This window comes from Anomalospiza imberbis, chromosome 21, assembly GCF_031753505.1.
Source record: "Anomalospiza imberbis isolate Cuckoo-Finch-1a 21T00152 chromosome 21, ASM3175350v1, whole genome shotgun sequence".
Classification (NCBI taxonomy): domain Eukaryota; kingdom Metazoa; phylum Chordata; class Aves; order Passeriformes; family Viduidae; genus Anomalospiza; species Anomalospiza imberbis.
Window position 1 is genome coordinate 1336841 of NC_089701.1, and position 24027 is coordinate 1360867.

The window sequence follows — 24027 nt, forward strand, 5'->3', positions numbered from 1 at the left end:
AGCATACAAACATAATTGTCAGTGTGTAAATACAAACAGATGTTTTTCTTGTTTTTCTTATGTACCTTTATTTCCTCTCATTCCTTCAGTCCTTTGCTGTCAAACATGCTTGAAGTTTCTGTGTTGGTCTTAAACTAAAAAACTCTAAAGGTCTACAGGTTTCTTTTCTGAAGAAAAAATGAAGCACCCTATGATTGTGAGCGATCTACCTGAGGGAAAACAGACAGTCCCAACAACAGACCAGGCCACAAAGATACTTCTGAAATAACTTGAACACAAAATAGTCTATCATATCATTCAATAAGATTTCTAAAATTTTAGAGTGATTAGTAATTCACAAGGAGAAAGCTTGACTATTGAGAATGTACTTCAAATTTTGCACCTTCTAAGCCGTGCTGTGTTTGTGAACATCCAGTCCCTTGTAGGGAGCGGGGGGTGGTGGTCCTGGCCCTGGCAGCCAGAAGGTGTGGGATTCACTGTAGTGTTCCAGGCTCCTAAAACCCCTTGGTTTCAGATGAAACGTTCTCCAGTGAAAGCTCAAGGCATGTTCTTAATGAAAAACCTGGTTATTTTTCATACTGTAAAATGAAGTTGCTCCGTCCCTCGCTCTGCGAGAGGCCAGGAGGTGGCCGTGGATGCTGCGCGGTGCCACACACTCATGCTGAACTCCTCTGAGTTCCTTCCATTTGCAGCAATTCCACAGTGCAGCTGCACTGGACTCTTGTTTCCCTCCAAGGTTTTAGAGTGACCACAAAGAGCCCAGGGAATGGTGACAGCTTTGTCCCGCTCAGCCTGCAGCTCCCGTTGCCATGTCCCAATTAGGTGGCAGTGCACCAACAGAAGCCTCTCCAAATGGGCATCTCGAGCTGCCCTGGCACTTCTGAGCTTGACTAAAATGTGAAATTGTTACATCATAAATCTCTTTTTTGCAGTTTTCTGGCTCGTGTTGTTCTGGGGGCATTCAGCTGCCTTGAGCTCCTTTGTGAGCTGCAGCTCCAGGGCCACGGGAGCTCCTTGGGAAGGGCTGGGCTCAGCGCTGGCATTTAGGGAACTCGGGAGTCTTTGTGCCAGGGAGACTTGCTGGAACTGCTCAGACATGGTCACACTGTGCAGAGAAACAGGAAAGGGAATGCTTTAATTGACTTTTGTTGTTAATACACAATGGCAAGTCAGCAAAGTAAGCACTTGCTGTTGACAGTTATTTATGAAGATGCTCCATAAGATGAGATCCAGTTCTGTGGGGTTTAGTACTTCTGAAATATGTACATGAGTCATGCTTGAGCTGCATAACTTTAAACTGAATCATGGAATGATCACTCATGGGTAATAATCAAAGGAAGTTTGTTACAAAACTGGGGCAAATGCATGAAGAAAAGACATCGTGTGGGAGGGAAAAAAAGCAAGGGTGCAGCTGGCTTTGTGCACTGGCAGGGGCACTTCCAGCGGGGCAGGTCTGATGCACGGGCAAACCTGAAATAAATAAATGAATGGAAAGCTGGTGTTCAAAGGAGGCTGTCGGCTGCTCCCCTGGAAGGCAAGGCTGCATCTCATCCACATGCACAGGGGTTGCTATGGAGATTTGGGGTGTCTGTGCTTAAGCTCCTGAGTGTGAGAAGGTGTCAGCAGGCCGAGTCTAGAGCAGAGAATAACGAGGCACTGAGGTCCACGAGGTGTAGGGAACACACTGGAGCACAGAAACAGCTGAACTGAGAATTTAGCCTACAGAAATTCCCAAATGAGCCTAGAGATGCCTTGGTTCTTCCAGATGCATTTTGTAAAGATGCTGGAAACACTGGGTGACGGAAGGAAAAGAAGGTGGGGAAAAGAATTTAATAGTGTATTCCTGCAAGGAAAATAATAGCATGTGGAGAGTCATCCCTCTCTTGAGTGGAGAAATGGGATTAGTTTTAAAAATCTGTAGTTTAATGTCATTTTACTTCATCTTAATTGTAAAAAATTAAGGTGAAATTTAGAAAGAATTAAAAAGGGAAATTAATACTTTTAATGAAGGGAAGGAAAAGGGGTTTTGATAAGGTGTTTTTGCTATTTAAAATCATGATTGCATAGAAGCCCTGAAGACCATTGTGGCTTAGCAAACATAGCTTAGTTTATCATTAGAACCATTGCTAACCTAAAATAGAAAGTGATTCCATGATTAGGAATAATGCTGGCTGGGGGAAGAATCATTAGTTGCCAGGTACAGGAGGATGGAAGGAAGCAATATTTGGTTTAAGTTTAAATTGCAGAGTTTTATCTTTAAATGCAAGAAGTCCTAAGATAACAAGTCACCAGGAGACTGGAGTAATTTTTGACATGTTTTCCATCCTTGCATTTTTTCAAACACAGTGTTGGGATTATCCACAGAGATCCTTCTCAGTTCCTGCTGAGGATCTGTCGTTTATCCTGCAGGAATTGATGGGCACTGAGTCAGAAAATGTGTTCTGCTTCACCAGGAACCTTGACTGGGTTAAGATATTGAAATGAAAAATGGCAATAATAATAATAATAATAATAATAACAATAATAACAATAATAATAACAATAATAATAATTTGTCTCTTTTTCCAATCTGCTGAATTTTCCTCGGGATTTTCAGCTCTCTCCTACCTGTGCTGGCGTTCTGCTGCTGGTTACAGTGATGGTGTGGAGGGGACACAGGGAGGGGAGCAGCTGCCCATGTGGCACGGGTCCCTCCTGTTGCAGTGTCACCCTGCTGGGCTCCGTGGTGGCATCACTGCCGCAGCACGAGGCAGGGAGTTGTTATTTGTTATTTTCTGTTCTTCAGCGTCCATGAACCGAGGCGCTGGGTGTTTCAGTGGCACGCGCAGGAGTAGTGCTGGCAGAAGATGCATTTGGCCTGAGTTTCCTCTTGCTTACACTTTTGTCAGTGAAGTTAGTGATGATGTGTCTATAGTTCATGTAATAGCTGAGATCGTAATTGTATTCCGTGCTCTAGGTCACTGTAGATTATTGTGCTGAGCAAAAAGGTCAAGATTTGGGAACTCCGTGAAACCAATCCTGGCTAATACAGACAGATTTTGTAAGCCTGTCACCACAGAGAAGTGTGCCCATCTGCAAAATGGAAATGACTGTTCTGTTTTGCAAGGGAGATGGCAGTTGGTTATGCTGTTATCAAAATATATATAGTATGTGTTATAAATAAATACGTGTTAAAAATTCCACTTCTGATCTGTGTGAATGGATGGAGTAAAAGTTATGTGTGCTTGCAACTCAGTCTAGGAGGGGATGCTGCAGAGATGTGTTGATGTCAGACTAGTTACTGAGTCACATAATTTCAAACGAGAGCTGTGCCTGGGTGCAGCTCAGCCTGTACGCGGCGCAGGAGCTGCTCTGCTGCTCCAGGACTTGTGCACCAAGGTGGGGCTTCACAGGTCCAGAGGAAACCAAAGGTGCCGCAGGTGCCCTTCCACAAGTGTTGGCTTTGCTTTTTCATGGTGTCAGCACACCAGTAAATGGAATGTTGGAGCTGGCAATGTTAGACATTAGCTTTATAAACAGATGCTATGGTAATTGGCAAATCTTCGTAAATCATTTGAAAAGGCCCCCCTTGCCACTAGAGTTTGCTGCTGCTGCACTGGGAGATGGAGTGTTTTTGCTGACAGGGTTCCCAAACCCTGGAGCGCTCCCTGGAAGTTGGGTTTGATGAGTTCAGCATTCACAGGTTGGGTATCCTGCTATTGCATCCTCCTTCCTGGTTGCCTGCTACAAGTAACACTGGAAAGTCTCTCCTTTTTTAAGCTGACTTCTCTGGAGCTTCACCTTTCTAAGAGTAAGCACAAAGCTAAGACAGAACTGAAATTTCAGATCGCCCCTTTACTGTTGTTTAGCCCTCAGCCCGATGTGGTCCCTGCTCTTGGAGGCTTTGAACTGCAGCCCTGCTGGGGCTGAGCTGTCCTGGAGGGTTTGATGCTGTGGGAGGGGCTGCTCCGCTGGCTCTGGGCAATCTCACTGCTGAGCGCTTCCCTTCCTTTGCTTAACCTCTGACCTGGGAAAACAAGAGTTCATCAAAACTTCTGAGGCAGCTAAGAGGAAGGGGAAGTGTTTGGTTACAAATTAAATATGAGCAAGTCGTGAGCCATAAATCTTCAGTAGTGCTACCAGTTGTGCTACTTAAGGTCCACGCGGTACAGAAAATTTTGGGTTATAAACTCTGCCTGTGTTTCTTTGGAGGGATGTTTAAAGGCTGCCATGAGGATTTGCTTTCTTTAAGAAATAAAAGAAAATCCACATTGTTTTCCTTTTTCCTTTTGGCAGACATCTACAGAAACAAATTCAGATAACTGTATTTCTTGGGGGATTTTTAAGATTTTTTTCAACTTTATCTGGTCACAGTTTGGTCTAATAAAAGCAGAATTTTTTTTATTCTTGAGTAGTTAACACATAGATTAAGTGATGAAGTAAGAGTGTTGAAGATGGCAGGATAAGTTTCTAATGTATCCAGAAATTTTGGGATGAGAGAGATATCCTGAATTGTGCTGTGACAATGGAGGGGGGTGAAAACTGAAGTGAGATTGTCTGCATAATTTGCACAATTTTGTGGTGGGTTTGTCTTCGTTTGCCTTGCCCCTCTCTTGAGCAAGAGCCGCACAGATCCCCATGTGCTGTGGAGGGATGAGTTCTGCTTCAAATACCAGCTCGTTCCCTCGGATTCCAAACTGTGACACTGTCCTCAGTGCGGGACATTATTCTCAGAATAGAAAAAGAAGCAGTTATGATGAGATGCTAACCCATCATTTGGAAAGCAAGGAGGAGCGAACGTTAAGAAAAGGACAGTAGGTTCATCAGAGGATGCTGGGGAAGAGAAGGGAAAGCCGGGGAGTCGCGAGGGTAGCAGAAATGGGGCTGTGTCTGCTTCTGTGGGGGGGTTTGACATTGTGTGAGTATGAGACCTGTCTGGGCCGTTTTTACTGGAATCACAGCGGCTCTTTCCTCGGTGCCCAGTAAAAGAGCTGAAGTTGTTTGGGCTGCAGTGTTCTGGTGCTGGAGCCCGCAGCTGTGTCCTGTTGGGTGTGTGCTGGTAATGCAGGAGCCCGCTGGGAGCTGCAGGGAGGCTCAGCCCTGAGCACGGCCCTGGCAGGACAGCTGAGGGAGCTCTGCAGGACACCCAGCATTTGGGGGCTCAGCTTTGGGGGCTCAGCCCGGCCCCCTTGGCTCCCGGCTCCAGCTCCCCTGGGCCCTGAGGAGGTGGAGGCCTGGGGGAACTGCTTTTGTTTTCCTCTTCTACAAGACATGGTACACAGCCATTAGAAGCACAGTAATGGTTTTAAGGACTCTCATTTTAACTCAGTAAATGTATTTTTCTGGCCAAGTCCCTGAGCGATTAGGTAGAACTTTAATGGTGCCTCTGTGGAAGCAGCTGTGGTTTCCCACTGCCAGGGGGCTTTCTGCCTTCCTGCTTTTCTGTCTTCTCAAACTCTTTTGATAGATGCCTTGCACGGATTTGTTTACCAGGTTCTTAATCTCTACTTAGCAGATATGTTTGGAGAGGATTTCTTGTTACTCTTGTAATGGCTTTTAACTCTGCAGAAGTTTATTTAACTAAACAGAAAGAAAGAAACTTATCTTCTACCTAATCCTTCTGGATTGTTTACAATATAATGTCAAACTTAAATGCTGTTTAAAGTGGTAATTGTCTGTCTTTCTGCTCTATTCGAATACACACTTTGTAAAGATGTTTGGAGCGTATTCATTTAAACGATAATACTGTCATATAACATGAAAAGTTAAGTTGCTTATCAGTATATTTTGATAAGCTACTTACATTTTACAGTAGCATTTGCAGGCTTCAAACAAACGCTAATGATGGAGTGCCAGTCACTTTGTCTGTCTCATAGAGAGCTTCTCACCTCATTTATCACCAGAGCTGCACAGCCAGGGACCACGGGGCACTGCATTCCTTACAGCTGTCAGGATGTAGTCATATTTTATAAAAACTTTAACTCCTGTCTGACTATATCAAAAGAGAATCCATTTGCTTCAGAAAGCAGCTGTGACTAAAGAGCGTCAGGGAGTGCATCTCTGGCCGGCTTTGGCCGAGGTGAATTCCCACGTGGTGTTGGGAAAGGCAGTGAAATACAGAACTGTGCCATGGAACAGGGCACAGAACCCCACCAAAGCTGCAGGGGAAAGGAACATACTCACTGTCTTACTTTGTGGAATGGAGATGTAAAGAAATGAAAAAGATGTGCTTTTTCTGCATGTTTCCCTTTTCATTTTGTTTCTTCTTTTCTTTGGAAGTTGTGTGCATGTACCGAAGGTGAAGTTTCTGTTTGACTGAAGCAAGGGAAGATACAGTGATGGAATGAGATTTTAAAACAATTAAAAACTGAGATACTGATTATTAAATTTTAAAAGTCCACTTGTATTAGGATTCAAACCAAAATAACTGTATTTTCTTTTTTTTCCTTTTTTTCTTTTTTTTTTCAGTTACCTCCCATGGTTTGAAGTCTTTTATAAACTGCTCAATGTCTTGGCAGATTATTCAGCAAAAGGACAGGTATTATTCTAAGATACTGACCCTCCTTTTCCTATCCCAATATCAAATGAATGAGGGTGAGAGGATGAAAGAAGCTGTTTGAAGAAGTGCTTCTCTCAGAGATGACCGTGTGAATTATTAATCTGTATGATGCAGTGATACAGAAGATCATATTCGGCTTGGCAAGCGCCTCTGAAAAATAAATACACATTGAATTTTCTTTTTGAAAATGATAAAGAGCAAGACCGTGGCTGTGGATCCAGCCCAAGACCCTGCAGTCACCCATGCTGGCTTTCCTGACCCCCTGAGCTGTGTTCAGCACTGTAATTCTGCCGTTCCCATAGTGCACAGTCCCATCAGTCTCTGCCAGTGTCTGATCCAAGTTTGTCATGGGCAGTAAAAGTACAACTGATCTTACAAATGCAAAATGTTTACCTACCCCTGTGGCCTGCCCTGCCCTTCTGCCTCGGGCCTTCCCTGGTGACAGCAGTGTTTGCTCAGTATTCCTGGTTTATTCTCATTTCAGGATAGTCAGAGGAGTGAGCTCCTAGAAACATTTCATAAACTCACCATCCCTGAGCCTGGAACCTCTGTTCATCTTGGAGTGGTAAGTGTGGGGGGTGGGAGATGTAAACTAAGGTGTTTAATATTCATTCCATGTCCTAGTAGAGGAATGTCAAAAGCAATCCTCTCTCCTGGAGCTTGTACACAGGTGTTGTTTTCCTGTGAGGAGCTGTGAAATTCCCTTTTCACAACTGGGGCCCTCTCCTTCCCTCTCGCTAACCTTGGATGTCTTTGAAATGCAGTTGATGGGAGGAAGGCTGTGTGTATTCCCCTGGGAATGTCTCACCATATCCTCGGTGACCTGCAGGAGGTCAGGAGCACCAGCAGGACATTTACTGCCCACACTTCTGCTCAGCTCCTGGCCCTGGGAGTTTGAAGGGGGAGCAGGCTGGGAAGCAAACAGGCACTTACCTGTCACAGCAGCCTTGGGAGCATTAACTGCTCATCACATTTTCTGGTTCCTTCTCCTCTTCCTTCCCCCGCCTCAAAAAATCTCACACAAAAATAATTTATTTCATTTTTATATTTAGTGAGAAAATTAAGCAAAGCACACTGACAGTATAGATGTGGGATTGCATTGATAGGATTGTATTTTGAATTTATTCTTGTGGGGATTTTGTCTTCATTTTAGCAGCACAGCCTTGTGCTCCAGGCTGTGGTGAGCACTGCAGATGCTCCTCGCTGCTGCTGCCAGCCGAGAGTTCATGCGGACCCTCATGGGAAGTCTCCCTTGCATCTCCTTAGCTGCTCTTAAAGCGCTGTCTGGCAGGAAGCAGCTCATGGCCCTTGCTCCCCCCAAGGCTGGCAGTGCCCAGGGAGCAGCTGTGTGGCCCTGCTGGTCCCAGCTGGCCCTGGGCACGTCCCCAGCCCCTCGAAGATCCCTCCTGAGGAGCAGCATTTCTGTTTGGGGATGAGCTGTCTCCCAAGGCCAGAGGCAGTGAGGATATTCCAGTTTTTTCATACCAGTGGTTCCAAGGAATGCTGCCTGTCTCCCCTTGTCTCAGACATTTCATGGGCAGTGGAGCAAGAAAGGATAGAAGGATAGAAAAAAGCAGCCCAGGGACCGTGTCTTTCTGATTTTATTTTGGCTGTTTCTGAGCCCATGGCGGGGTCGGAGCGAGGTTCCTCTGTGTGGTACAGCTCTGAGTGCTGTTCCTCTGCCTTGGCTTTGCATCTTTGCGACCAAACCAAACCAAACCCAACCAGTGAAGCATCAGAAAGCAAAACTTGTGTTTCTCATTTAGTGTCTCCGTTCAGTGGAGCTGTGGTCCCCACCTGCTATTTCAGGTTACAGCCTGAGATGGCTGAGACTTGTGTGCAAGAGAATTGTGCCAATTGTGGAGCTGTGCCAAGGATGGAACAGCCTCTAAGGCTTCAGCCAGTAATTAATAAGTAGCCCTAAGACAAATTGTGAAAATCTTAAAAATTATATGAATTGTATACAAGTCCCATTCTCTCCTTTCCAAAGCCCTGACCAAGGATCATGCAAGTCATCCATGGGGAGATTGGGAGCTGCAGTGAAGCTGGGCTCCTGGAATGCAGACAATTAAAAATATTGAACAATATAATGGATTGTGAAAATATGAGAGCAATATGGTCTTTCAAAATGTGCTTTCAGGATGTATAAAAGTGACCTAGAACTTTCCAGTATTTCTCAGGTAAGCAGGCATTGAACCTTAGGAAGCATTTCCCAGTACATTTCCATAGCTTCCCCCTTGGCTGGAATGAACCTCTCTGGTGCTGTGAGTCAGAGAAGACCCTGCCTGCTGCAGCTTCCTGAAGTCCATCCTGCCGTGGGCTGGGGAAAGAGCCTGAAGTACAGCCTGCCTTGGAGTTTCCTTGGCATCTGTCGCAGCCGCTGTGAGTCTGTCTGTGGCAGCAGCTCTGAAGAACAAAAACATGGACTATGACTTTGCAGGAGCATTTGATACTTTCTGTCTTACTGCATGTCCTATTGCCGTGTGATCGGGGAACCCAGCCTGTGGAATCCAGGACAGAGAACTCAGGCTGGTAGTTGGTAACTGATGTTCTGCCATTTCTACTTAGCTGAGCAACTGCTGTTACTGCTGATACCAATACCAAGCAAAAAATGTCGACTGCTTTCGACATTATCGAAATAATCAATATTTGCTCTTTTTGTAGCACTCTTACTTTACTGTGCCTGACACCAGAGAGCTTCCCAGTATACCTGAAAATGTGAGTATTTGGGAGGACCCTACACTTCACTGCTTCCATTTAAAGTCAGCAGCTGTATAGAGACAAATACTGCTCTGCTAGGTTTTGTTCTGTAAAATACTGAGCATTCAGGAGCTGACAGTCTGCATGTGTGATTAAAAGCTGAACTGTGTGAAGGACAAGGTACTGATGGGCAGATTGATGTGCTAAGACAGCAGCTCTGCTAACCCTTCACTTCCACCCCTCTGGAAGAACGACCTGAGAGAGCAGGGAAAATGCTCTGCTTGCTAGATGGCTCCTGAGAATGCCAAGCACACCTGGGCTCTTCAGAGCCACTTTTTGGGAGACCTTTTCAGCCTCACACAGTCACGTGTGTTCCAGTCTGGCTCAGCTTTCCAGCCAGATGATAAGTCTGTGGGGAGACAATGCTGGCATTTGCTTCTCTTAAGTACTCTTTAATGTGCTCCTGCTCTGTCTCAGCCAAACTCCTGTGCCTGACATCTCAGTTTTCTTTCCCGAGCGTTTTACGGTGGGTCTCAGCATCATATCCTTCAGCTGATGGCATGAAAGGAAAAAGGGAGTCATCGAGACTTTCCATCTCATTTGTGGGTGATTTGTATAGCAGATAGCATTCGGGGATTTTTGTTTGCCTTTCAAAACACTGTTGCTGATTTTTGTGTGTTGCAGACTCTTCAGACTGACACATATTCTGACAGGAAATTTAATAGATATGCTCTTTCTTCTGAGGTGCTTTATTTTTGTGCAAATATGATAAGCTGGGCGTAATTCAGGAATCAGTTCCTGAGTCTAAACCAGCCATTGTCCTAATTCATAGATTCATAAAATCCCAGAATGATTTGGTTGGAAGGGACCTTAAAGCCCATCCAGTGCCACCCCCTGCCACGGGCAGCGACACCTTCCACTATCCCAGGGCTGTGTAATTTCTTAGGAGGTTTTTATCTACCTGTTAAAGCAACTTTCCTGTGGAAGTGGAGCATATCAGGAAATAATACAAGGAGATTAAATGGGCATAAGTCTGCTGTATTTTAATCAATTGATCTGGTTTATTCAAAATTCCACATATCTTACCAGGAATTGCATGTAAAACACATATTAGCAAAAGTTTTAGTGGTTCCAAACCTGGGAGCTGGATGTCATGATGAGTGGAGAGCTGCAGAGAGCTCTGTTTGGAATGTTACCAAACCTGTTGGAATTACCTGACTTTGTGTCAGGTCAGTGTGTTTAATGAGTCACAGAGCCATTTAGCACGGGCACCTTTCTGTAACAGCAACTCATTCCCTGCTTCAGGAGATGTGAGTTGTGTGATGGATATGAAAATGCAGAGTGACTTCAGAAATAAATGGGGTTGGCTGCAGGAAATACAGTGCAAGACTGGAATTGCTGGTACTAGCTGTTGTGTTTCAGAAGTAGCAGGTAAGTTAACAGGCTGAAATGGTGGCATTGTCTTGGGGATGATGTCCTGTGTATTTCTGTATCACTCAGTCCTTCTTCCTCTTCAGATGATGGTGGAAGAGAAGTGATTTTTAATCTGAAAGCCAGTGTAGTCAGTATGTGTTTATTGATATTAGATAGCAAATGATCAGATGGATGATTGATCTGGGAATGAACCTTCAAAGCAGTGTGAGGGAGTTTTGTAGCGCTCTTGGTGAATTTTGAGAGCAGTGGGGATACCTGTTCTGAAAATCCCCCTTTTTACTGCCCCAAGAAAGGTTTAAATCCTAGGAAGCAAAATACATAACAATTACCCTGCAAACTGGAACGCTTTCATTTGTATTTATTTAACTCATTCATGGTTTTGTCACTTACGAGACATGTCTTTCAAAATACATGTGTAAGTCCCAATTTCAGCTTCAGAGCTGACAGCTTTCTTATAAATACAACTTCGAGGGAACACGTGAATCTCCTCAGTACCAATACATTTCCATGCAGCCCACATGGTTCCCAGGTGTCCTTGGCAAATCTCAGAGAGCAGACAAGACTGAAACCTTATAAATCTTTCCATCTGAAGGTACATTTATGTGTCATGTCATCACAATAAACGTGATGAAAGAACAATTGCAAACCAAGTCCCCACGTCCATTTTCCTCTTGCAGCGGAGGCTGTTGCCTCACAAACAGATCGTGTGGAGCAGGGCTGCATCCTCGGGCTGGATGCAGGGATTGTGTGCTGCTTTTGCTGTGCCCCTGAGTTGGGTGCCATCAAAGCGAGTTCAGGGCTCCTTAAAAATTCTTCTAATTCCCACTGTTAGCAGGAATTGTGTCGTCACGCGCTGTGTTTTGGCGTGGTGGAAGGGTGGGTGAGAGGGGGAAGAAGAGCCGTAGAGAAGACAGCTTATGTTTAGACAAAAATATCATGTTAATCAGCACAGATGGGATGAGAAATACAGAAAAAGTACATGATAGTTTAATAGGTTTTTGGCAAAATGCGTTGGCTTTTTTTTTCTCCTTTGACTGTACCTGTCTGTGGTTCCAGCTCTGCTGTAACAAAGACCTGAATGATTGTTTTATTTTACATGTTTGAAGCCAACCATAATGAGCTCAGTTTTTATCCCTCTACATACTGGTACCGAAGTCTCCCAAATACAATGCTTAATTTTCCTTCAGCTCTTTGTGTTTGGATGGCAAGCTGGGGAACATATTTTTGCACAGTATGAAGCATCTTGGCAGACTTCTCAGGCCAAGTATCTTGGATCTGTCAAAAGTGCTAATAGGCTTTGTTGAGCTTCTTTAAGTTTCTAAATCATATTTGCTTTTTGCTTTTCTGCACTTTTTTATTTAAGGATGATTAAGATTGCACTTGAATTCATGACTAATCTAATTTTTCTCTCACATGTGCTTTTTGTATAAGGCTGTCTTTATCCTATAGCAACCCTTTCATGTCTGTAAGAAGCTATTTGGAAACAAATTCCCTAATTCAGCATTTTTGGGTATTACCTTTTCCTCCACCTCTCCCCTTTTCTTTAATTTCTCTGTTTTAAGAAGTGAAGTGCTCAGAGAGAGAACTCCCTTCCTGCTTCCTCAGCCTCCCCAGGGAAGTGCTCCTGTCTCCCACCCAGGAATGTCCGAGGGAGGGGTCCGGTTCAGGCAGCTGGGTTTGCGTGTGTGAAATGACCAGACGTGTTCCCAGTAATCACAATTGTTCTAGCACAGGCTGAGCTCATAACTAAATTTACTACATTAGAATTGTCCTCTGAGAGCTGCTTTTAGTTTTGGGATGTGGGTTTTTGGTACTTTATCAGGCAGCTTTGAAGTCTCCATAAAAGTGCCAAAACATTTTTTTTCTCAGACAAGTATCTTGTATTCAAACGCTGTTTGTGAAACATCATCAGTCCAGCTTCCCAAAACTTAGGGGAGAGATACTGCAATTAGAAAGGCCTCTGCCACAAGATGAAATCCTGCTTGCATTTGTTAAGCCACGTTCTGGATGTAGCACAATAGAAGGATGAAATCTCTGTGCTTTGGGTTGGGTTGGGGTTTTTTTTTGGGTTTTTTTGGGGTTTTTTTTTGGGACACTTGGTTTTGTAATATCATGAGTCAAAAATGATTTTTCTCTCTCCCCAGAGAAATCTGACAGAGTATTTTGTAGCAGTTGATGTCAACAACATGCTGCATCTCTACGCCAGTATGCTGTACGAGCGCCGCATCCTCATTTGCTGTAGTAAGCTGAGCACTGTAAGTAAAATGCACAAGAATTTCCTCTATTCACAGTATTTAATTTGTTTTAATTGCAGTCATAGGTAGGAAATTACCTGACTGTCTCCAGGTCTATCTTTCAACGTCAGTTATGCGGCCCCAGCTCCGTTGTGTGCCTTATTGTATGGATTTTGTGGAACTTCTCTTGGCCCCTGATGTTCAAAACAATTTTTTGGATGCAGGCGTTTTTGCGGCTATTTGGTACACGAATGTTCAAAGACTTTTGCCACAGTGAAATCCTTTATTCAGAATTTACTTGACAGGGGAAAAAAAGATAAATGTCACTGTCAAATGGATGTTCCAGTGACCTCCGGAACGGACCAGAGGAGTGGGCTAAAGTACACTGACAATGCACAGTTTTGCACTTGTGTTTGATAAGGTTTAGTCTTAATGCTCCTTAGGCTCCGTCAAGTGTCTGTGAGATGAAAGCTGCTGAATATTCTAGAGTACTCTCTTCTAAAAATGGCTGGAGATCAAAACAAGCACAGGGCTTGATTCAGTTCAAAGTTTTGTGTTATGCATTTCAAGGTTTAGCAGTCAATAAGATTGTGATTTTCTGTATGAAAGCCAATGTTTGCTCTGTAAATGGCTATTGATTGCTTTCCTTTGTGAGCGCTGAAGATGGTTTAACTAATTTTGGTTTCTAGTGCTGTGGGCTGAGCACTGAAGCAGTCCTGGCTGAAGTACAGCTGCCATTTCCATTTCCTAGGGCTGTAACTGGTGTCTGGCTGTGTGATCAGACCTGCTTGGTGCTTGAGATTCAAACTGCTCCATGGCATTGTGAGTGCTCTGCAAGGCTGGAGCGATGTCCACAAACCCTCGTAAGGATGGTCTGTCAGCACAGGGCAGACAAATGAGAGGAGTAACACCTCAGACTTAATCCCAGAATGACCATTACACTATCACTTTGAAAGTAAGCGAAAGGAGAGTTATAATAGCCTCTGGCACCTAATAACAATTATTAATAATGTTTACAATCAATCCCACATTTAACTGAAAGCATTTAAGTATTATAAAGTTTAATACCATAGAAAACTTGTAAAATCTTAACTTCTCTATCTGCCACATGTTCTATGTCCTCGCTACTAAAATAAGGAAAATTCCATCCAGGTCTGGTAATGGAATCAAATGAAGGAGAGGTGTTTATTTCAGCAACCTACAGAATGAAAAGAACAGTGAATGATCAGAGAGGAGGGAAGAAGAGAAGGGCTGCCCAAAGCATTTCAGAGGTTGTGTGGTTGGTTGGTTTAATCTCTCCCTTTGTGACAGAGCCTGGGAAGAGGAATTACTTACCTGTCACTGTGCCTTCCTTAATGAGCCAGTTCACAAGTGGGGCTGGGTTTTTTCCTCTCTTTCTGCTATTTCTCTTCCTTTTGCCTCTGTCCAAGATAAAAGCACGTCTGGTTCTTGGGAGGGAGGGGTATTCATACTGGGTGTTCCTAGGTTACAAGTTTCTCTATAAACTGCTGGCAGATTGGCGTGACAGCGTAAGGCAGGTTTGAGGAGCTGGGCCGGAGCCAGCGGTTGCCGCTCGCCGTTCCAGCCCAGGAACATTCTCTGCTCCCAGCCTGTGCTTGGCAGTGCCAAGACCTTGTCCCTGGAAAGGAACCAAACCCCCCTGTCCCCGAGTGCAGCCAGCCTGGGGGGCTGCTCAGGGGCTGCTGCCTTTGTCTGGAGCTTTTAGCTTTTAACACACGAGTGGAAGGGACCTGTTTGCAGGTCACTTCTGTTAGTCCTGGGAGATACAGGTCAGACTTAGGGCTTGAATTTAGTACCAGGTAAGAGAGGGGAAAGGAAACCACCCTGGGTAGAGAGGCTTTTATGGTGGAATGAATTCTGGGCTACAATACATGATCTCAAATTCAAAACTTGATTTTAAGTGTCCTTATACCCTTAAGCTGAATAAGATTTAGAGGTAACTGAACAAAGCTGTGTTTGTTAGCTATTTTATAAACCATGTGTACTGAACCTATGGAGAAATTATAGCTGTTTGCTTGGATTTTGTTCTTCTTCTCTACAAATGGAAATGCAGATAATTTCTCAAAATGTTGAAGCAGCTATTTCTGTTAAATTTCGTTACATATTCTGTGATCTAACTCCTCAAGGAAAGCCAGATATGAACCAAAATGATAAATCCCCTGTGCCAGAAGCTCACCTGCTGGTGGGAGCCTGCTGCTGCAGAAATGAAACCAGAGCTCTCCTTGCATCCCGAGTTCTCCTCTTCAGAACCTGCAGCGTGGCCACCCCAGGGTGTTTCCTGGCTGGCAGCAGGGCAGCAGCATGCTGCCTCTCATTATTAGGTGTCATTCATGAAGCTCTGAAATGACTTAAACTCGGGGATTTCAGGGATGCTTCTGTCTGGTTCCATCATACTGAGGTGGATTTCTTTGCTTGATTTTCCTGTGATTTTTGGAGTTTTAGCACAAAGAGAAGAATCCCCTTGTGACACAGATACTGCTTTGATCCTGGAGCAGAGCTTCCCGTGCCACTTCTGCCACGGCACGGGGAGCTCTGGCACAGCCTCTTGCTCCTTGGCTGGGGTCTGACTGGCCTAGGGCTCTGAGGGTGAGGAATTAGAACAACACACGAACGCTTTGATACCCCACCTGTGCTGGAATTAACGGCATGACTTGTCCTTGCTTAGTTTGAGCTTGGACACCTTCAGGCCACACAGGGACCTCAGTGCCGTGGAGTTTGTCTCCTCAGGACTTGTGAGCAGTGCTCTCCCTCCTTCCCCCTGCCCTGCTCGATTTCCTCCTGCCTTCCCAGAGCTGGGAGGGTTTGTTGAGAGTTGTGTTCAGAACACCTCTCACAAGTGAAGCTCAGTGTAGTGCTTGAGCTGAGTGTCCCTGCAGATTAAAGGACACTGAACTGGGAACGTGGGCAGGGTGGATGTGACTCTGCCCTGTCACCTCTGAGTCTGCCTTGGATGTGTCTGTGTGTGAGTGCTCAGATTTATTTATTTATCTTATTTCCCCGAGTGCGTGTGCTCATATTCTTTTCTTACAGTATTTGCCTATAGCTTTTGCTGAGATTGGCTTATTGAGCATTACCACCTGCTCCATATTAATATCCGTAGTGAATGTGACACATATCCTGCTCATCTTCTTCTCCAAATTAATAATTATTGTTTGAAATAGGATTGAGAGCAGTAATTTCCTCTGTGAGGATTCTCCCCATGGCTTCACTGGCACTTGCCTTTGCTATTTGAGTACCTGTCACACCAAAACTCTTCTGCATGAGTTTTTAACAATATAACTGAGCAATTCGATGGATCACATGATTAGGTGAAGGGCAATTAGATAAAATTCCCTTTTAATGCATCAAGATTTAATCACTGAATTTAGTGTACTGTGGTTTTACGAAATGCATGCCACGTTTTTTTCAGTTGGTGTTATAATTTCAGAGCAATTTTATGATATTGAATGGATGGCAATTTCCAGGTTTGGGATGTTTGCCATTACTATTTCTTTTTCCCTTTGTGTTTTCATTTCCACGTTTCTGTTGCTTTATACAATACTGGGTGTTCTTTGCAGGTTGGGTTTGTTGAGTGAATCATGTTCTCAGCTGTTCACAAAGGCAGATGGCAGCCACTCCTGCTCCCCCCGAGACCCTTGTTTTTGTCAGCAGGGCTGTGTATTTTCTAATAAAGTATTGATAGGAAAGCAGAATTGATTCTTTACTTTCTAGCCTCCAAGTTGACCACTTGAAGCTTGGGGTTTGTCTCACGTACGCTGCGGTTTCTCTGTGTTTTTCAGTTAACTGCCTGCATCCATGGGTCTGCAGCCATGCTCTACCCCATGTTCTGGCAGCACGTTTACATTCCTGTCCTGCCCCCACATCTCCTGGACTACTGCTGGTAAGGCCACGTCTGTGTGTGCAGCCCGGGTGTGTTCTGGAGGGGTGTGTCGGTCCCTCACGCTGGGCACACGGCTTAGAGTGAGTCTGAAGCCCTGCCCTGGTGCAGCTGCTCCTGGGGATCCAGCTGGATAACCAGCAGTGAGTGAAGGCCTGGAAACCAAATTGTGCAGCTTTAAAGGAAGTTTGCTCCTGTGCAGCTGATTTAAGTGTTGTGTGTGCCCGTGTCAGGAACGGGGAGCGGAATCTAAAGAGTTATCTCCTGTGGAAATGAGCTTTCCCTGGCTCCCTGCGCAGGGAGGGCAGGTCCCAGTCATTTGCAGTGCCAGCAGGTGCCCTTCCCTGGATAATGGGCTTCTCACGTGTAATTAACACTTGGAGAGGCTGCCCCAGCTCCCCTCAGGTACCTGCTGCTCAGCACAGGCTCTGCCTTCCGAGATCAGTTATTCATGGACTTCCTGACAAAGGCAGGGACGGAGGGTGAAAAAGCAAACCCTGGGGCAAGAGAGAAAGCCAGGAGTCACTGAGCATCACTGAGGGCATTCTTTGGTGGCCAACACCCAGCCATGGCAGGAGGGAGCCGGGCTGTGTGCAAAGAATGATTTCAAAATGTACAGCTGTTAGGCAGCTCGCAAATGCAACAACTGATTTCCTTACCCAGCCAGGAACTTCAATTGGAGAGGTAGCTACACACTCGGTCATTGTTTGAGTAAGTCAATTTTGCAACAATTTATGAGCCGTAAAATATTTCCCAAAATAGAGTCCACCATCTATTTTGTAACCATGTGAACTTGGAGATGTCATTTTTGCCTGGGAGGACAGAGCAATCAGCTCCCTGCTCCCTGCTTTAAGGCAGTATTTCTGCTTCCTGGTGTCTGCCTCTAAAGGGAAATGACCTGAGATTATTTGAAATAGAAGAGTTCCATTTAATTTTAATTATTGCCTGGTTATTTCTTTTGCAAATATGACACTAGAATTTGAGAGAGCTGAAATGGGAGCAGAACTTGAAGCAATGAGAATTCTTCAGTTCTTATGAATACAGAATATCTAGTTCATTCAGTTGGCTGTGCTCACCTACTGACTGTGCTGTGATGTTTTGAATCTTCTCCTGCTCTTTTGAGACTCACAGAAGGATGGATAGTGCGTGTCACTCGAGATCTTTGGAAGTTTTTTGAAAAAAAGTATATTCTACCTGTGATTCTTTGCCTTTTGCTTCCCATTTCCCTCTTGAAAGGGTTTTCTTGATATTTGTATTCCCTTGCATTCCTCACTGGTGTACCTTCCCTCAGAACTGAAAACGCTGAAAGGCTGTGTCTCCCAAATGTCTGCTCTCAGTGCACTTGCCCTGCAGTGGGGTGCTGGCTCAGTGCTGCTGGCAGATCCTCCATGGAGCTGCAGTGACTTCTGTCACCTCGGCCCTGTCAGGTAGATTGCTGAGCACCAGGGGCAGGAGGGGAAGCAAGCAGAAGAGTGCTATCCTTTGTTTTTATTTTTTAATTAGGCACCGCTCTTTAATGTATTTTCAGCCCAGGGAAGCATTTTTGGAGCAGGAGACTAAAATACTGTCACTAGAGACCATACTTTAATGCACAATTGCTTGTTCCTTTGAATACAGAGCAAGAGAGGAAGTACAGAAGCACAGCTGCACTGCTGGTGGCCGGTTTGGGGTTGTTTGGTTGGGTTTTGTTTGTTTAGAGCACATGCCAGCAGGTGCCAGAGGTCCTGCTTAGTGAGGTGCTGCCCCCAAGCATCGATAGTCAGGCACATACAACTGTTTGAATTTGGCCAGATCTTGTCCATCTATTTAATGGGAGTTTAAACATTTGGTGATGTGAAGGAAGCAGTGTATCAATTTTCCTCACTACTTTTCCCACTTTGTTTTCTTTATGCCATAAAACCACTCCCACTGTGTCTGTTTGCTTCCTTCTTGCTCTCAGCGTTTGTGTTTAAAATGAGCCCTTAGAAAAGCCTGGCTTTGCTGAGCTGGGACACAGCTGAGTGTGTGCTGAGCCCCAGAGCTTTGTCACCAGAAGAAACAGTACGTTTTGCAGGGTGATTAAAACAGTCCTTTCTATCAGACAGACAGCTTAGCAGCCAACGTGAATAAATTCTGAGAGCACCCTGGCCCAGCTGCTGAACAAACACTTCTGTTGGGGCAGTTTGCCCTTTCTCCAGGAGCTTTTTTAACCCCCTTTCTCCTGATTTCTAAACCTGCATATAGTCAATGTGCTCCTCGAGTAAGTGGAGGCGGAGCTGGAGTCCTCCTGCTGCTGGGAAACAAAAATTCCTGCCCGGGGAGCTCTCAGTGGGCATTGCCATTGAGCCTGGCACACCTGGGCACTCACTGAAGCCTCTGGTAGCTGCTCTCCTGGTGTCGGAGCCGTGCGTTCCCCGCATTGTTCCAATTTATGCAGTCAGGTTTCTAATTTGCATCAATTACCCCAATACATTTCGGGTGGAATTCTGCTGCATTTCAGTGAGGAATTTGAAGAGAAATCAAGAGACTGCCCTGGAGAGGGAAGTACCAAGGTGTGGGAAACAGCCACCCGTTAAATCAATGTTTGTAGAGCAAGACATGAATGTGGTAAATGTGCTCTCATCCATTTCCCTGAACAATGAAGCAAAATGGTGAAATCCCTGTGTAGCTGTAAATAGGAACCTTTTGGAGATCCCTGGGCTTTTACATTACTTTCCTGGTGAATTGCAGTATTTTTTAAGGCTGGGCTTTTTTCACTTAAGAAGAAATGTCCCTCTATTTCACCTGCTTCTCTTCCAATTAGTAGTTGCCCACCTCTTGGGAGCATAATTAAGAGGTCTCTAGTTTGCCTAAGGAAACGAATTAAAGAAATTGTAAAAATGCAACTGTAATAAATGGGCAATATATAGCCATTATGTCCCCAAAATCCATATTCATGCTTATGCATTGCTACTTTAATGATTTGATATTTACCTATGTAACTCATTTGATTATAAATAAGGCTGATTGCCTTGGGAGCCAGCATAGCACAAGAGGAGTAATGACCCCTCTCTTTGTTCCAAAAGGCTCATGCAGGCACTTTGTTTGAGCAGTAAATACATGTGGTAGAAACTGATACTTCTTAATTTTGCACTTAATGGCTATTGGCTGCCAGCAAACAACTTTGAGTAATTAGTAGTTGTGGCTGCAAGAAGCCCCAGGACTGATGAAGTGTCAAGCAGTGGGGAAGGCCTGCTCTGAAGGGCAGTCTTTAATCTGCCAGGGCTCCCAGAAGGATTAAAGGTTGTGCCGGGTGTTTCTGCCCTTTATACACGGGATGTGTCTTGCTGAACTTCACTTGGAAGTCTTGCAAGTACAAATCTACCCTGATAAAATATTCAAAACTGCTGGAGTGTTCCACGTCTCAGGACCTGAACGGCAGTGAGGAAGGACAGTGTGTGTGCCCTGGGTGGGGAGGGGGGGACACACCACATCCCCCTGCACAGGATGCTAAAGGTCTACTTAAATAATGGCCTGTGATTAACTCATGGTCAAGAGAAATGGTGATAAAAGCAATTTATGAAGCCTGACATGAACTTGGGGCATTTACTTCTAGGTGTGTTTCCTATTCAGTCATATTGATGAGTGATGATGGAAGAATAGAATCTCTCTGGTAGATTTTATTGGAAATACTTATGCTCTTTACCAGAATTACATTTTATTGAGGTTATTTATGCAGTCCCTGGAATTATTTTGTGTGCTTTATTGCTGTTACATGTAATGTTTATCACTTCAAAATTGAAAAGCTGAGCCTTTGCATCCAAAGCTGATCCATGTATCTTGAGCCATATCTTTTCTTGCCACGTTTGGAGATGTTAATAAATGGCTGGTTTTCAGGAATACTGCACTCTTCCTGCTTCCTTTCATTCCATTAGCTGAGGTTCCACTAGATGAGACATTTGCAGGCTTAAGACTTCCTGCCGAGGTTCCGACTTTGTACGGTGGGGATTGAAGCTGTGGCGTTGCTGGAAGTCCCTAATTGGAACCACATTGGTGGCGGTGGCACCGGAGGGGCCGGAGCAGCCCAGCCCGGCTCGGGGGCCGTTGTGCAGCCAGAGCCAAAGCAGGGCTTCATTCTCTCGGTGTAAAATCCCTGGCTGTTCCCTGGCTCCTGAGCCGTGGCCGCTGGAGCTGAAGAGATGGCATTTGTCACAAGTGCAGCGTGTCTGTGACAAAGCAGTGCTCAGCTGAGCAGCCCTCGTGTGTCCTGGGGAGCAGTCAGACCTCCGGCCCCGGGACTTGGGTGCGTGTTCCGCTTGCCACCTGCGGGGCTCCCAGCAAGCGGAACGCTCGGGATAATCCTGTGCTGTAGCAGCCCCTCTGGGCTCTGTCCCACGGGGCTGTGGGGTGCACTCATTGCAGTGACGTGGGACTAGGTGCTGGAATGTTCTGCCAGTGAACTGGGAAGGGGCTGGGGAAGTTGTATGTGTTTAATGTCTCAGAAAAGAAAAAGAACTGGTTTCACATGGAATTTCTACTGCAGGGGCTGTTTCCACCTCGGTAGAGCATCCTAGAGAGTGGCAGTTTGAGGGGGTGTATTAATCAACAACATAAATATTAATATGCTTATCAGTAAATATATTTTCTAAGGTATTTCTCAGGAAGAGGAGAAGCAGGGATTTTTGCTGCCCTGGTGTCTCAGGAGCTTTTTCAGTACTGTACTGCTCTTACTGAGCAGTAGGCACCAGCTTAGAGCAGCAATATGGGAGATATTTTAATCCAAGGCAGTACAGTGACATTTCTCTCATTTTTTCATCTGAAATTGAAAATGAGCTCTTTGAGCTTCTGTATCCAAAGCGAGCTGAGGCTCTATTTTAGAAGTTGTGTCTGTCTGTGTGCGCTGCGTTTCGCAGGCAGGATGTGCCATATTTGCAATTAGCAGCTCTGGCAGCCTCGCTGATGGCTCTGATTGCGAGGGGGAGGCTGCGAGCAGCTCAGTGCTGAAATCCTGGACACGGGAGGCAGCGGGAGGCAGCTCCCCTCCAGGGCTCTGCTGCTCCTGGGGTTTGCTCACATCGGGGAAGGGACGTGGAGACCAGTGTCCCCTTAAGCGCCGGGGCTGACAAAGGGGTCACGCCTGTGTCCGAGGCTAAAACCCGGCCTAAGAGCCTCCGGGGTATTTAACTTTTCTGTCCTGAGGGGAATATCGGTGTCAGCGGATGTCCCAGGAACTGTGGAGTTTATCAGGACCTTCTAAAGTATTTTTTATGTTTTCTTTTACAAATGAAAACGTGTCAAGATTTATACTTAAAAGTAAATTACTTAAAATGTGTTTGGACTCATTCAAAGAATTAAAAACTTGTATTACTGGGTGATGTGTATACATTAAATTAACCACTTGACACTACAACAGGGTCCAGTTTTTGAAAGAATACTCTTGGAAAAGTCTGTGTATGTTTTTAAAATTGCAATAGCACGTTTTGTTTGGTTTTCTAACAAAAGACCCCAGTGTTAGAAACTCTGATGTCAAGAAAAAGTGAAGTCTTACAGGAGTGGGAGAGTATTGCATACAAAAAAACATCTTTCAAATAGGGACCAACACTTTGTTCACATGTGATTTGTTTGTATATATGCTATCTATTATTTTTTAAGCAAAACCTAATCCAGTGTGCCAGTGTTTTCCTGTAGCCGATTTCATTAGTCATGTGTGTTATTCAGGGTTACGAGGATGTAAAGCTGTGTTTCTTTTCCTCTCCACAGTGCCCCCATGCCCTACCTCATTGGAATACACTTAAGTTTGATGGAGGTAAGTCTCTCTCACCATTTCTGAAACTATAAATAGTGGTATGATTTAGAGCCAGATTCTGCACGCAATTACACATCCATTCATATGCTTAAAAGTGAAATAATGCTGTTAAATTGGGAGTGCTGGGGGAACTGAGTGAGGCATGCATGATAACGTTGAGCGTTCAGGAGCCTTACCTGCTCCTCGGGCAGACTTCTGTCACGTCGTGCTCCCCTCGCCACCCTGGGCCTTCATTCAGCCACTTCAGTGCCTTGCTTGGACTCAAGCACAAAGGCAGACTCGATATTAAACCACAATGTTGACAGTTACAGTTCTCTTTTAGGCTTTTGCAGACAGATTGTAATTTTTTTAATGTTCAAAAGATCTGAAAAGAAGGAACTTGCAGTTAACGTTAACACAAAGCTGGCAGAGCACCAGCCCTCACAGAAAGCTTCTCCTATAAACAATTCCCAGTAATTCATGTGACTTTTTTTAAAAACTCTAAAAGTGGAAATAGCACATTTGCTTCCAGTACTGGTGAAACAGTGGATGACTTTCCTCAACAGTATCTGGGGGACAGCACAAGGTAGTCATTAAGGTGCCTGTGAAACCCTCATCCTTCCTGACTGTGCCCGTTCCCCAGGAGCGCTCGGGGTGGGAAGAGGCATTCCTGCCCAGGGAGCTGGGCCTCCTCGGGGCAGGGCTGGAGAGCGGGGTCTGCACGTGTGTCCCTGCTTTAGGTCCTGTGTGTGGAAAGGGAGCCTCCCTGCTCCGGGTGCAGAGCAGTTTAGAGGGCTGGGCTTTACATCACATGGAGGAACTGTTCTTGTATTGTCCACAAAGATGTGTCATTTCTGGAAATATTGATAAATATTCTTTCCCTGGGGCAAATGTGTGTAATAACGATGCCCCGTGTGTTTGTGTGTGCTGTGTAATACCCCCCCCCCTTTTTCCAGCAGTAATAGGAGTAATTTTAGAAGGCAGTTTTTTCATGAAAAGATAGATTAAATGTACAGGATGTCTTTTTTCTTTTTACCATCCTGGGCACAGATGATTTTTTTATTCCCTTTATACTGCAAAACCAAGTAAAGAATTGCAGTACAATGTGTTTGTGAATAACCAGTTAGTTTAAAAGTTAACACGTACATTTGTTTGCACATCATATGCTTCTGCTCAAGGGGCTACTCATAATCACCCTTGGATACTGCACAGGCAGGAATGAGGGAATATCTGGGAAGAAATGTATTTTTCATATAGATCAGGAAACTTTCTACCCCACATCTCTCCCAGGCAATCATTGGTGTGATTATTGTGGTATCTGTCAAAGATGGAGGAGAGCTGGTAGAGGATGGGAGAATATCTCCCTACACACACTTGGCAGCTTGCACAGATATTTGTGCTCACAGTGAGCTCTGTGGTTGGCCTGGGAATGGATATAGAAAAGAAATTTAGTAATTACACCTTGGAGTTGCTTTGTGTG

At 44.9% G+C, this 24027-nt stretch overlaps 1 protein-coding gene across 10 annotated transcripts in view; it reads left to right on the forward strand.

Annotated features, from left to right (window-relative positions):
* DENND1A (DENN domain containing 1A) overlaps window positions 1–24027 on the forward strand; it is a 155608-nt gene that overhangs the window by 62155 nt on the left and 69426 nt on the right. For all 10 annotated transcript variants that reach the window (XM_068210944.1, XM_068210948.1, XM_068210949.1 and 7 more), the window contains 6 exons: window positions 6448–6517; window positions 7023–7103; window positions 9203–9256; window positions 12817–12927; window positions 16707–16807; window positions 22523–22568. In XM_068210944.1, coding sequence (XP_068067045.1) covers window positions 6448–6517; window positions 7023–7103; window positions 9203–9256; window positions 12817–12927; window positions 16707–16807; window positions 22523–22568 — 463 coding nt within the window. The remainder of the gene's footprint in view (window positions 1–6447; window positions 6518–7022; window positions 7104–9202; window positions 9257–12816; window positions 12928–16706; window positions 16808–22522; window positions 22569–24027) is intronic.